Here is a 13,279-nt window from a genome sequence, read left to right on the forward strand (position 1 = left end):
GAGGAACAGTATTCCCTGGGCTGCTAGTTATAATGTTTCTGGGGGTGATGGGGGGAACTTGAAAGCCCTGCGCTGCCCAAATCAAAACTAACAAGGAAATGATGGGGGCTCCTTTATCTCCTCTCTGGCCTGGGGGGCCGAGGGAGGGAGGGGGGTCGAGAACGGGAGACTGGAGAGGGAGGGAGGGATGGAGGGATGGAGGGAGCCAGGAGGAGGAGGAGGAGGTGGAGGAGGAGGCGGGGGAGGGAGGGAGGAGGGCAGCCCGGCTTCCTCTTTGATTTGTAAAAAATGCATTACCTCCGAAATCAAACGGAAAATTACTGCGCTGAAGCAAAACACACAGAGCAGGAGGGAGGGGGAATGGAGGGAGGAGGTGGGGAAAGAGGAAAAAGGAGAATTCACCTGTGCAGAGATGCTCTTTGGTCAGAAAAAAAGGGCGGGTATGGATTTGAGGAAGCGTAGGTGGTGTGAGGGAGATATGGAGACCCCAACTAGTCAGGGGCACGCATATATGTTGTCCACAGAAGAGTGTGTGTAGCACACACCGTAGAAGTATAGAAGTATCCCCGAACACGGCAAATGAAAGACACGATGCTGCACAGATGACCCTTGACCTGTTGGGAAGGAGGGGGGGGGGGCTTATAGATTACTACTTCCAACACAAAGAATATTTATTATTTTATTTTTTTTAACACTTGAACAGATTGCGGCAAAAAGGCCGCGAATCACGTGACGCGTCTGTTAGATGTACACGCAGAATAGTTTTATGAAAAAAAAAAAAAGAAGAAGAAAAAAAAATCCCATGTGAAAACGGGTGCTTGTAGCAAAGCTGTAATCACAGTGTTATGGCTGTTATTTGAACTCGGGCATTAACTTTGACTCATGGAATAGTAACTGCATGCAGGCAGGGAAATGCTAACATGACACAATGAAAAGACGGAGAAAGAGAGTGCGAAAGCGAAAGGGAGAGAGACGGGATGGAATGAACAGCGACTGTATTTGAAGACAGAAACATCGGTTTTGAAAACAAGAAAGGCAGCGAAAAGAGAGATAGAGGAATAGAGAGAGGTCACAATCCTAAGGCTGGTAGCAGGTTGAGCGTGAGGGATGCATGGCTGGATGGATGGAGCCAGTCAAAGAGAGAGAAAGAGAGAGAGAGAGAGAGAGAGAAAAGTGCCTGGAGTGAGCAATAATAATTTATACAAACACACCTTAATAATTCACGTACCATTTCAATGCTAGAGGGAAAATCCAAAATTCACAGAGCATAATTAAATAGAAGCAGAGTGGAGGGAGAAGGAGAGATAGAGACAGAGTCGGAGACAAGAGGCCTGCACTATCGCTGCCAGTGTATCAGCAGGGCATCTCCTTCCGTCTGAGCTTTGTTGGACCGACCTGACGAAACACGTATCCCGCCACCGCCGCATCTGTGACATCCCCCTAAATGCGTGTGCACACACACACACACATGCGCGTGCACACACACACACTCAGTCCGCACTTGTCGGTGTGGCTGAATATGCACTCTCCATCGTTCATGTCAAAGAAAAAAAAGAGGGCGCAACTTTGAGGGGAACGGCAGATTGGCAGATTTACAAATCAACAGTTTGCTCTGTTTTTTTTTTTTTTTTTCATTCCTTTTTGGCGTTCAGACACTCCTGTCGTGATTTGCTCGCTCGGGGGGCGTATTTGTGGGATTTTCCCGTAAAAAAGTGCAAAAATGACAGGTGAGGGAAAGAAAAGCTCATTCATTGTAGTTCCCAGTTTGCGATAAGAAAATTGCGATGCTCAGAATGCGCTGAGCTGTATATTTTTTTTGTTGAATTTTACTTTTACACAATGTTGATTATTTTTTTAAAATCAATATTATTCAGTACCATTACACAAAATGATATTGTAACTAAAAAAAGGACCCTGTATCAAGCGCAGTGCAGTGTTTGACTCTACCTACCGTCTGACATATATTTTCTTCCCATCCAACTTTTATATGAAAAGTTGTGGTTAAAACTAAAATAAAAGCTAACATGCTCCAACATCTCATTGTAACATTTATACATCAGTTCAACAATTATATGTTAAGAGAAAGTAGATAATAAACATCTATTAATTGTATTTCCCAAATCATACTTTAATGTTATTTAAAAAATGATCAGCTGTTGCGGTTTCAGTGCCAAGCAAATGTTTCGAGTGCTTATTAAAAACTTTATAAAGTATAATGCAGCTTAGAAAAGTACTATTTAAGCTCTCCTCTTCATAAATGTTCTAGAGGGATGTCCACCATGTTGCATCAGACACAGCCTCAGGTGACCACACAAGGTAACATCCATCAAACATCTGATCTCTAACCCAAAACATGTGAAATGTAACCTTGCCATATTTCGCATTGATTCAAGGTATGTTTTTTGAAACTGTAGTGTAGCCTTTGACCTTCACGCAATACCTCGTTTTTTTTTTTTTTTTCGATTCAGCTCAAAGTTCACACCGTGCCGTCGATTTACTCGAGAGCGGGAGTCCTAATTTGGAGTTATCACTTTGAATCGAGCCTATTTTTCAGTAATCACATTCTGGTTAAATCCACTCATTCTCCAATGTATTTGTTTTTCTAGGTGTTGCGGAAGCATGGACTGTAACTGTGTCAGTGATCTACTGCTCCCCCCGGTGCCGGCCCTCTGGACGCCAGGTAAATCCCCAAGGCGTGGCGTCTATTCATTCGTTTTATATTTATACATATTATTGTATTTTTGCAGGGTTGCAACTAATTCCAACGTGTTCCAAGGCTCCAAACTGAGACCTGATCACATTCTGATTGCAGTGTGTATTTACACCTTGCATTCGTATAAATTATTCATCGCTCAGATACAGATTGCATGTTAATGCCATGCGTAAATAGGCTCGGTCTATAACCCCAGACGTGCGGACACAAGCGCCGGGACGACTGAAGGTGCCGCTGATGAAATTCTAGGAAGATCCCCATCATCATCAAAACTCCAGATCGGAGTACTAAACTCATACATTGCACATGACTAAAGATATCCTGTGGCTGTCATTGATTGCGTGCCTGTTTGTGCTCTATCCACCTCAGGATGAGCAAAACCACTACTTCAATGTGTGATCCACATACAGTCATCCGTTAGAATTCTGTCTGGAACAGCATCAATCAGATCTCTGCCAGAGAGCTGTCAGCATCCCTCTGACCAATCTGTTGAGGCTAGAGGGCATTAGCGCAGACTAACATTGCTCAAGGCGCGTGCTGAGATATTAAACAGATCATCCCTCACCTTCATCAATCATCAGTCATCCCGATAGCAACCCCCGTGCCCCCCCCACCCCGACCCCACCACGCAGCAGGACAAACGACAGCCTTAAACCCCCAGCCCTTTCTTCGCAGGGTTCGCCTTTCCGGACTGGGCCTACAAACCGGAGTCGAGCCCCGGGTCCCGACAGATCCAGCTATGGCACTTCATCCTGGAGCTGCTGCAGAAGGAGGAGTACCAGGGGGTGATTGCCTGGCAGGGCGACTACGGGGAGTTTGTCATCAAGGATCCAGATGAGGTGGCGCGGCTGTGGGGGATCAGAAAATGCAAGCCCCACATGAACTATGACAAGCTGAGCCGAGCACTGAGGTGGGTATTTTCTGTGCTCTCTGGCTTAAACGTGTTAGCGGAACTTCACAGCAAATAACAGATTAATCGAGATCCTCCCTGTTTACATAAACCATAGTGTCTCCATATCGGACTCAATTCTCCTCCTGTGTCCCTCTCTTGCTGGTGGAAATGGAAAAGATAAAGGTGGAACTTTTTCCCGGGAAATGTCGATACCCTCAATAGCTACTTATCTGTGGACATCCTTAATGGAAAGTTCACCGTGGAGCTGGCAAATAAAAAATTCAATACAGATTTCAGAATTAAGCTCGACGTGAAGTTGCTCGCAATTCTTCGGAGGGGGGGTGGGGGGGGGGGGGGGGACTCAGCACTGAACTTGCTGAAGGTGATTTAAAAGCTACTACTTGTGCCGCGTATATTCAGCACTTTACGCCCCCCCCCTCCACACACACACACACACACACACACACACACACCAGCACTCTAAGAAACACTCCCGCGTTTTTCTTATGCAAATGGTACCGCTTCTGACTCGTTCGCTCACTACCCCCCCCACCCTACACCACCCCCTTCGCTCTGCTTTCCTTTGGCCTCTTGTTAATGGGGGCTGTCGTCAGGGTATAATTGTTATGAATTGGCTGGGGCCGCAATTAGCCTTCTTAATTAGCCTCACTTAATTGCTCAATTAAGGGCCGCGGCACGATCGCCACGCAAAGCAAAACACGTACACACACGACCGCGCTGGATGCAGCCACCGTGGAAACATGCACAAAGCGGCGTGCCGTGGCGTCTGCCTATCCGCCGCTTTGGCACAACAGGCCGCCGCTATTCGTTTAGCGTCGAGGTCGGTCCGATCACACCTATCGCTCCGACACCGAGACGTCAAAATATGGCATTTGGATTTGAAAAAAAAAAATTGAAAACTTTGATCATGTGATATTTGTAATTTTCGGCACCCCCTCCCCCGCTCCCAGCCCAACCGCAGCATTCATCTGATTTACCTGAGCCAGATGGCTCCATGTTAAAGCGTCCCGGCGGAGTGTATGTTGTGACACCTCAGTGGGTGGCAAGAAACTGACACGAGGACGCCTCGACATGCCCAGCGGGAGACACGTGAGGTCGTCGTCATGTAGAAGTGGCGTGTTGTCTCACCTCTATGTAAATAAGACAGCCTCACAGCGTCCTGTGCACTTCCTCATCACAGTGGTTGTGCTTCACTGTAATTATATCACATTTGTTTGCCACACAGTAGTTATAAACACAACACTACAACTGTAAGTATGCTAAAAATGGATTATTATTTCATAGTAATTATCTAGGTGGCAGTAATTTAGGGCAGTTTATGTCTTTTTTTTAATTTAAGTTTAACTTACTTATTTTTAAGAGAAATCCTTTTTTTTTTTTTTTTTTTTTTTTTTGGTTTTATTTCATGTTTTTCAATATTGAAAGTTTTATTCTTCGGGACTTTAAGTCCGCTGCCTCAGAAGTTCTTCAAAGTGTCTTTAAGCTGTTTTTTTTTCACAGACTTTTGCTCCCGGTTTTGTGTTATTACTTAATTAAAGAGCGTAAGAGAAAGATTAATTATGGTGTGAAGCACCAATTACAGCTCGTGACAATGCGACTCAGGTGATGTGGCAGTTACTTGCTTTCAGGCGGGAGCAATTAAGTAACACTAATAAGTTATTCATGAAACTTTCCTTGAGTAACGATTGACCCTGATCAACACTGAGGCTTAATGTTTGGTTTTCAAACCGAAACTCCTTGAATAAAACACAGGGTTCATTCTCAGCGGTTCATTTCAATTTCAACATCAAAAAAATTTTACGCTGTCCTGAACAAAAAGCAATTCCGGCATAAACATAAACATATAAGATTATAAAGAATTTTTAGAATTCAAAAAAGATTTTTAAAGCATTGTTGAAATCATATTTTAGAATCCAGTTTCGGTTATATCTGAGCTGATAAATAGTTCGGCTTGATGAAATAAACATTATCTTTTATTGAGTTTGCCCCATTTTTGTCTCGGCTCAGTAATGTATATGCGTGTTACAGGCCTCCGAGGATCAGAGGGATTTGATCTTTTTGAGGTTTTGGCTGTAAACAGCCGAATAAAATTTCCCTCTAAAGAACTGTATTGTATAAAATCCAGTCAGACAGACATGAATTGATTTGAGGAAGGAGGAGATGAATAAAAAACAGTGGGAAATCAGCATAGCTCTCACCCTGCAGCGCCCAGCTTGTTTACTCACTCATCGCTATGAAGCGCGAAAACCTTGATGTGAGCATTGTATTAAGCCTCCCCTCCTTTTTCCCCTCTTCCTCTTCCTGTTTCCTCAATCTTTATCCCTTCACCCCATCCCTCCTTTCGATTTCCTCTCCTCCTCTTGCAGGTATTACTACAACAAACGCATTTTGCACAAAACCAAAGGGAAGCGTTTCACCTACAAATTTAACTTCAGCAAGGTGGTGCTTGTCAACTACCCGATCCTCGACATGGCCAACTCCCCTTTCTTCTTGGCTCAGAACCACTTTAACGGGGGCTCCGCCGCACCAGACTGCAGCCCAGAGGTACGGAGGGTAGTGTGGCAGGACTGCGGAGGGCAGAATGTCTGGAGGGACAATATTCATATTTTAATCCACTTATTTAAAAAAAAAAAAAAAAAAAAAAACTCTTCTTGCTTTGTTTCGGGCAATTCCTGAATTACTATTTTAGCATTTCTTTTTTGCACATTGACATGATTATTTTCACAACCATGAGAAAATGCCGTGTAAAAATTAAAAGAATCGACACATTTCCCCCCCATGATATAATTTTAGGGAAATATCTGAAAAATTCAAAATATATGTTCTCTGAAAAATGTGAAAGATTGTACATTAACTGCACTCAAAAGTCTTATTGCACTGTCCATAAATCATATTTATAATAATGTTTACACTCTTCCTATCAGCACACATCCAAATCCACTGCAGAATTTCACTGTACAGGGAAACACTTTTCTACACTGCACATGTGACAATAAACACTTTGAATCTTGAATTGAAAGAAGAAAATAAAATAACAAGTAAACCAAGCAAAACCGAGACAAATCAACAATCTTTAAATTATTAGACAATGCTCCATTTCTCAAATTTTAAATAAGTTCTTTAAATATTTAATGTGTATTTCATATATGTATATATATATATATATATACATATATATATATATATATATATATATATATATATATATGTATGTCCATTGCACATGAGGTGTTTCTGTGCATTTGTGTTTTATTTAGGATGTTAGGATTTTAGGAGTGACCGGTTGCTTCTTTCAGCTTGGGGGATTGCGATGTGAATAGATAAGAGATCACTGCTGTTGTTGATCAAAAACTGTATTGAAAAAAGATGTAATTAAAATAAAACAATCCAGAGACATAAAAAATAGAGATGACAAGCCAATCCACCATATTGTTTGATTTATTTCTTTTTTTTTTCTCCATGATGTAATTCATTTAACTTTATCTTATTCCCTCTTGTGAGATTACAGTTGTATTTCTCTGGCTCCCTGCTGTGCTTTTCTAAAAGATGACTGGCACTATTCATCATATTAATCTTTTATTCACTGGCTCTAATGGTGGTTGCAATAGAATTCTTATCTTATTTGCCCTGAGAGAGCATAAAATTTTTACCAAGATAAATTGTATCGGAAAAACCAAATGGGAACCGTGAACAAGAATGTCCTAATTTTCGTTGAAAACAGGCGCGTGTAGAATAAAGCATTTGGAGTAAATAAAACAGAGGACAAGTCAATTTGAATTTGACTATAAAGGATAAAGATAGGTGCCCGACTCTATGCAAGGTTGTATTATCTGACTAGAAAAGTGCGTGGAAATTAAAAGTACAGTAAGACGGTGTCATCCGTCATTTGTCTGCCCTCCTTAAGATGGGATAAGGTGGCGTAGGCTCTGAAGAAGACATTGGCGGGGGATGGTTTTAACTTGTCCTTAAAACAAAAGAAGGCATTATCCCCGTCCTCTCTCATCTGCCGCCTTCGATAGCGTATCCATCTGTCATCGATTGAAAATGAAAGAAATAGAAAGTAAAGGGTCGCGTCACATCGGATCAATGGTGGGTCATTAATGCGGTTTGTTAAGAAACGCAGATCAGGCGGCTTGCGAGTACAGTCTCGCCTTTCAAACTTGGAGCTGCGGGGGTGACAGATACTATTGATCCAAAGTCCTGCCGGGAAAAAAAAAAATCCCCCCTTTGTCCCCTTGATTCCTCAGATTCAGCTGTTCTGTTCCCCCTCCACCCCCCATGCCCGTCTCCTTCCTTCTTTTCGCTTTTAAAACTCCTTTTTCACGCAGAGGAGAATGCCTGAACATACCGACACACACAGCTGCCCTATATCCTGAATGGATGTCATTCCCTCAGATCCATCTCCTATCCATACCCTTGTTTCTTCACTCCTTCCTCCGCCCGCAAAACTAGCCTGCAACACGGCCCTCTCTTGTCATTTATTCTTTGTAGCCCCTCGATCTTAATCGCTGCCCCGCATTTGACTCTGTGCTCTTCCTGCCTCCCACCTCCTTCCTCGCCCATGAATCCCACGGCACCCCTTTATATTCCGTCCTTGCTACAACTGTGTCCCTGTTTGCATCACACACTGCAGGGCGCTGCTGTCAGCGAGTGATATCAGTGTAGGGGAAAAAAAAAACAAGGCGCCCGCCAACGAATTTTGATCTCTTTCCAATGTATGTTCTCTCTCCCTTTCCTTCTCTTTCTCTGTCACTCAGGCTATACAGTCCCTGTTTCCTCGCTTGCCAGACTCCGGCAGAGGAACTTCCCTGTTTGATCGGGGCACGGCGGCGGCGGGGCCGGAGGGCGACAAGCTCAGACTGGACACGTTTCCCTTCCTCAGTTCAGGTGAGTGGTGAGGTGGTGCAAAGTGGGTAGCAGGGGGGGGTGTTGCTGGCCGTTCTGGTTGACAGCAAAACAAGAATCTTCAAGTGTAGCAGACCGATCTGCTTGGAGGCGCTTGGAGGATCGGAGGGACACGGGCTTGTGTTTGCGCTCGTGTGTGTGTGTGTGTGTGTGTGTGAGAGAGAGAGAGAGAGAGAGAGAGAGGCAGAGAAACCAAGGATTTTGGGAGACGTGATTATTTATTGTTTGAGGAAATAAAGGAAAAGATGTCTGTCCTGCTGCAGCCTGTGGTCACACAGCTGTGGGTGAGCGAAGGAAGACCTGCTTGTGAATTATTACGTACAGGAAGCAAATCACACAGGTGAAATTGCCGACCTTCCCCACCACCTTGTCTCTGCCTTCTCCACGGCCGACACGTGGCGATTTGAGTCCGTACATGTGTTTAAAAGCCTTTGCTTGTGTACGCGCACACCTTATGGTGCATCAGAATGTGTGCGAATACACGGCGCCAGTGAGGTAGTGTGTAAACAGATGTACTCACACCCCCCCCTCCACTCTGTTTGTCCTCGGGTCTTATTCCCTCCTTCTTCCCTTCTCGCCCTCTTCTCTCTCCCATGTGTCCCTGCTGTCCTAATCCCTTCCCAGGCAGGAAGGCCCTAATTGAGGGTGCAGGCTTCAGTTTGTGGCCTGTGGGCGCCCATTACTGTGTTTTCATAAGCAAGTGAGGCCTGCCTGACTGATTCAATATTCATGTGTCTGCCAGCTACTCCTGGCCCGGCACACAGAGACTTCACCACTGTCAAATTAGCCCTGCATAGTAAATAACGGGGGGAAAGAGAGGGGGAAAGAGAGAGAGAGAGAGAGAGAGAGAGAGCAGGGGAGGAGTGCGAGGTACAGAGTGTAGGGGGAAGAGAGAATCTCTGAGTTGCTTGTCAGCTGGAAGGAAGTATAGTAGCTCGAGAGGGGATGCTTTTGTTTGTTCATTAAAAATGAATCCCAACGTCAGACTCAAAATGTATCTCATCTCTCTGTCATCCAGCTTTGCTCAGACGAAATTGGATTGAAATTCGGCACTGTGTTTAATTTGCTGCTTCTACGTTATATATAGGAAGGAGTGATTTGTCAGAACGGCTGACACCTCAAAGTTTCTCCGAGAATAATTTATTAATCCCTCACGGGGGAAACTCATTCTCTGCAATTAACCCATCATGGATGAACCATGAATAGCAGGCTGCCGTCCATCAGCGCCAGGGGAACAGTCAGGGGTTCGGCGTCTTGCTCAAGAGCATTTTTACACACTAGGAGGAGCCGGGAATGGAACCAGGAACGTTCAATTCCAAAGGCAACCGTTCTTTCGCCTGCGCCACACCAACCCCTTCCTCTCGCTCTCAGTTACGCAGCCCCTAGAAGATGGGCACCCATGCAGTCCTTAGTATTTGTCAACTACTTTGGAAGGTGGCCGCTACTTCGGGGGGGAAAACCGGCGGCGACATATCGTTCCCTTTTTTAACATTCGAGAACAAAAACGCCGGTTTAGATATGTTAAGCAGTGGATTCTGTTGTGTCCTTTGGTTTTGCAGAATCCTTGCATTCACATCTGGCTACAGCCATTCAACATGAAGTCGCAGCACAGGCATGCCTGAACCACCAGAGTTTGTGTTGAAAGCAACAGAATTGGCCCCTGTGGCTTGTGATTGGAATTGCTAATAACCCTGAGCATAATTAGTGAACATTCTTAGATGGTGTATGTCAGAAACCTTTAGTCCTTCTGAGAGTTAACCTCCGTCTCTGGATTTTCTCCATCCTAGGTGCGCCTTGCTACTCCAAGCCCCCGTCCCTTCTGGGCCCATATCCTCGCAATCCACCCTTTGACTACCCCTGGGGTTTCAATCCCTACCTCCCAGGGGCCTTCTCTCTCAATAACTGCCCCAAACTGCCCCCTGGCTCCCTCTACCCCTCCCAGTTTTACCCGAGCCCTTTGCAGAGCAGCCTTTCCCAGCTGCCCCACCCATTCTCCTCCCTTCTCCCCCCAGGGGAGGCAGGCGGGGGCGAGAGGGGAGCGGCAGGGCAAACAGGCGGGACAAACGGCACGGCGGGTGGTCAGTCAGGCAGGCTCTGCTTACCCCCCTACCCTGGGAGCCTGTCGATGGGTCGCACGGACATTGGCAACGGGGCATCGCTCGGGGACCAGGCCGAGGCCGATCCTCCGGGCACGGGGCTGAATTTGGGGTTGGGGTCGGGCGGCCCGGGCACCGGGACCGGGACGGGTCGACACAGCCCCACGGAGAGAAGAGGAGGGGTCAAGCAGGACCCGGAGTCAGACTCAGACCTGGAGATCACGGATCTGAGCGACTGCAGTTCGGAGAACGAGCACGAGCACGAGTTCAGCATCGGCAAGGAGCCCAGGCTGGCCGCCCGCTCCCAAATAGTGCTGGATGGAAAGAAAGGGGGCGTGCTGCCGCCCATCTCCTCTCTACCGCCACCGGTGTCTCCCCATCCCCTGAAGAGCCTGATGCCCATCAGTCCTCCTCCCCCGGCCCTGCCTCTATCCCTCTCCCCCTCCATGGCTCTACATGAAAGACACAGGGAGAGAGAGACGCTTAAAATGATACACAGCTAATAGAGTTTCTTCTACATCCGCCATTTTGCCAGTCCATGCTCGAATCACTCTCTTTTTCTCTCCCTTCACCTTCCTGTTTTTCAGCCCACCTTTTTTTTTTTTTTTTTTTTTCCCCAGAGAGACACTGTTTGCTACACCAAAAAATGATAGTCTCCCCACTTTGCCGGAGGAGTTCCTAACTCACGGGGCGATACACCACTGACCTCTCCGCACCCGCTTGTTGTCATTTGTGTCCTTGAACCCTCACAGTGCAGGATCGCGCCAGGCTTTCGCCGACTCGCATCGTCAGGATGTCCAAGATTCGGCGGGAAATTATAACAAGGCATCAACTGCAGAAAACAAAAATCAACTAACAACATCCCTATACTAACCAAACAGAATGTGGAGTAATACTCAGATCGATCCAATTTTACAGATTTGTCCAGTAGCTCTTGAAAATTCTGACTTTTTCTACATGTAAGCCCAGTCACTTTTGAGACATAGTCGAATACTGCCACCTAGTGGCACTGCCAGTCCACCTTTCCTGCGGTTCAAATCATCTCATTCTTAAAAGTCCTGGTGTCGAAATTGTCGCCACCAAGTCTATTTTTCCCTTGCTTTTATATTATATTGTTTCTTACCGATAAATTAAAACTCACATTTCTAACTGTGGTGACTGTGATGCTCCGTGAATATTTAGTTTGTCCTCTGGTTCGACTACTTCCAAAGCTTTTTGAGCAAGGAAAGAAAAAGAGAGCAGAGGGAGCTGGACCAATTTAAAATTTGTATGAATATTTCAGTGTATATATTTTATTATGGTGTACATTACATTTAATTAATATTCAGTATGATAAGATTTAGCTGTATTGTTGTGATTTAATTAAGTATTTAAACATGTTGGAAAATTATAAGCTTAGATGTATCAAAAGTTTAAATTATTAATGGCAGGAGATCTGCACTCTGAAGATGTTTTTCTATGATGAGGACAGAGTTCACACTGGGAATTGTCTCTGATTTTCTCAGCCCCAGTTAATTGTGCCCTTTGGTCATTTTTGCCAGATGTCCAACATATGAACCCTTTGGGTACAAAACATGCCGGTGGACTTATTTTTATAGTTAGCATTCACCCAGTGTAACTGTACTGTAATTAGTCAAATGTGAAAAATATTGGTCTCCGCGTTTTCTTTTCAAATCCAGCCCTGACCCGAAAATCTGTTTTGATTATTTTTCAATCAATGCTTGTTGTCCATGCCAGCGGAAGAGCAAATAGGTTTGCTTCAGGACATTACACAGTGGAAAAAAAATGTACTCCTGGTCTACCAAGAACTAATGACCTACATCCTTTCTCTGGTCCAGATTCTCGGTACAAAGAGAACACATCATACCGCTTCACAGCCTTTATTGCCTACGTTCTGTCAAACAGTGGCGGTATAAGATTAGTCGTGAAAGCTCTAGTGTCAAGTTCATGTAAAGCTCTATGTTTGTTTGGAAAGGCCTCCAGTCATCACTGTGTGGAACTCAGTAACAGCTGTAAATACTCTTTTGTTTATTTGTGTATGTGTGTGCACATCTGACGATGACAACACAGTGGTTTACCCGTCATTTTCCTTTGTTTTTCTGTAAAAGAAGTAAATGGAAAGTGCAAAAAAAGAAGAAAAAGATTAATATCTTCAAAAGCAATAAACATTATTCTGGATAGTGGACTCTCATTGACTCTCAAATGTATTGATTAATTCAGTTGTTTGTTTTTTTTTAGTTTGACAAACAGTAAGGTGTTACTCCCTGTGTGTGTGTCTGTGTGAGTGGGTTATCTGACATCATACTCCAAATTCATTGAACATTCACATGTTTTTATAAATGTCAGGTTAAGTGCTGGGGACTGATCAATCTCTCACGGTTCATAAAATATTTAAAAGAATAAATATCTGTACCACTGATTGTTGAAAAACACAGACTTTATTTCACTATTTCAACACAGTAACTAAACATTAATAATTAATCTACTGTTTTGGCTGCGATAAATGTGATACTATTTTGGAAAATCTGTCAAGTGACTCCTATGATGACTTGACTAAAACTGTTAAATGAAATAAATGACGATAGATAAAACCGCTTATCCAGCACTCGCAGTGGGGCTGCTTCCCGTCCCGGCTGTCAGTGGGCAAGAAGC

The 13,279-nt window shown here is 44.6% G+C and overlaps 1 protein-coding gene across 2 annotated transcripts in view; it reads left to right on the plus strand.

Annotated features, from left to right (window-relative positions):
- Positions 1-12,701, plus strand: part of erfl1 (Ets2 repressor factor like 1) — a 43,248-nt gene extending 30,547 nt beyond the window's left edge. For both annotated transcript variants that reach the window (XM_086153993.1, XM_086153994.1), the window contains exons 2-6: positions 2,607-2,680; positions 3,389-3,623; positions 5,993-6,170; positions 8,384-8,513; positions 10,319-12,701. In XM_086153993.1, coding sequence (XP_086010119.1) covers positions 2,620-2,680; positions 3,389-3,623; positions 5,993-6,170; positions 8,384-8,513; positions 10,319-11,130 — 1,416 coding nt within the window. In that variant the 5' untranslated portion in view covers positions 2,607-2,619 and the 3' untranslated portion in view covers positions 11,131-12,701. The remainder of the gene's footprint in view (positions 1-2,606; positions 2,681-3,388; positions 3,624-5,992; positions 6,171-8,383; positions 8,514-10,318) is intronic.
- The last annotated feature ends 578 nt before the right edge of the window (positions 12,702-13,279 follow it).

This window comes from Fistularia commersonii, chromosome 10 (genome assembly GCF_037954325.1).
Source record: "Fistularia commersonii isolate RoL2024-O1a breed Wild chromosome 10, RoL_Fcom_v1.0, whole genome shotgun sequence".
Taxonomy (NCBI): domain Eukaryota; kingdom Metazoa; phylum Chordata; class Actinopteri; order Syngnathiformes; family Fistulariidae; genus Fistularia; species Fistularia commersonii.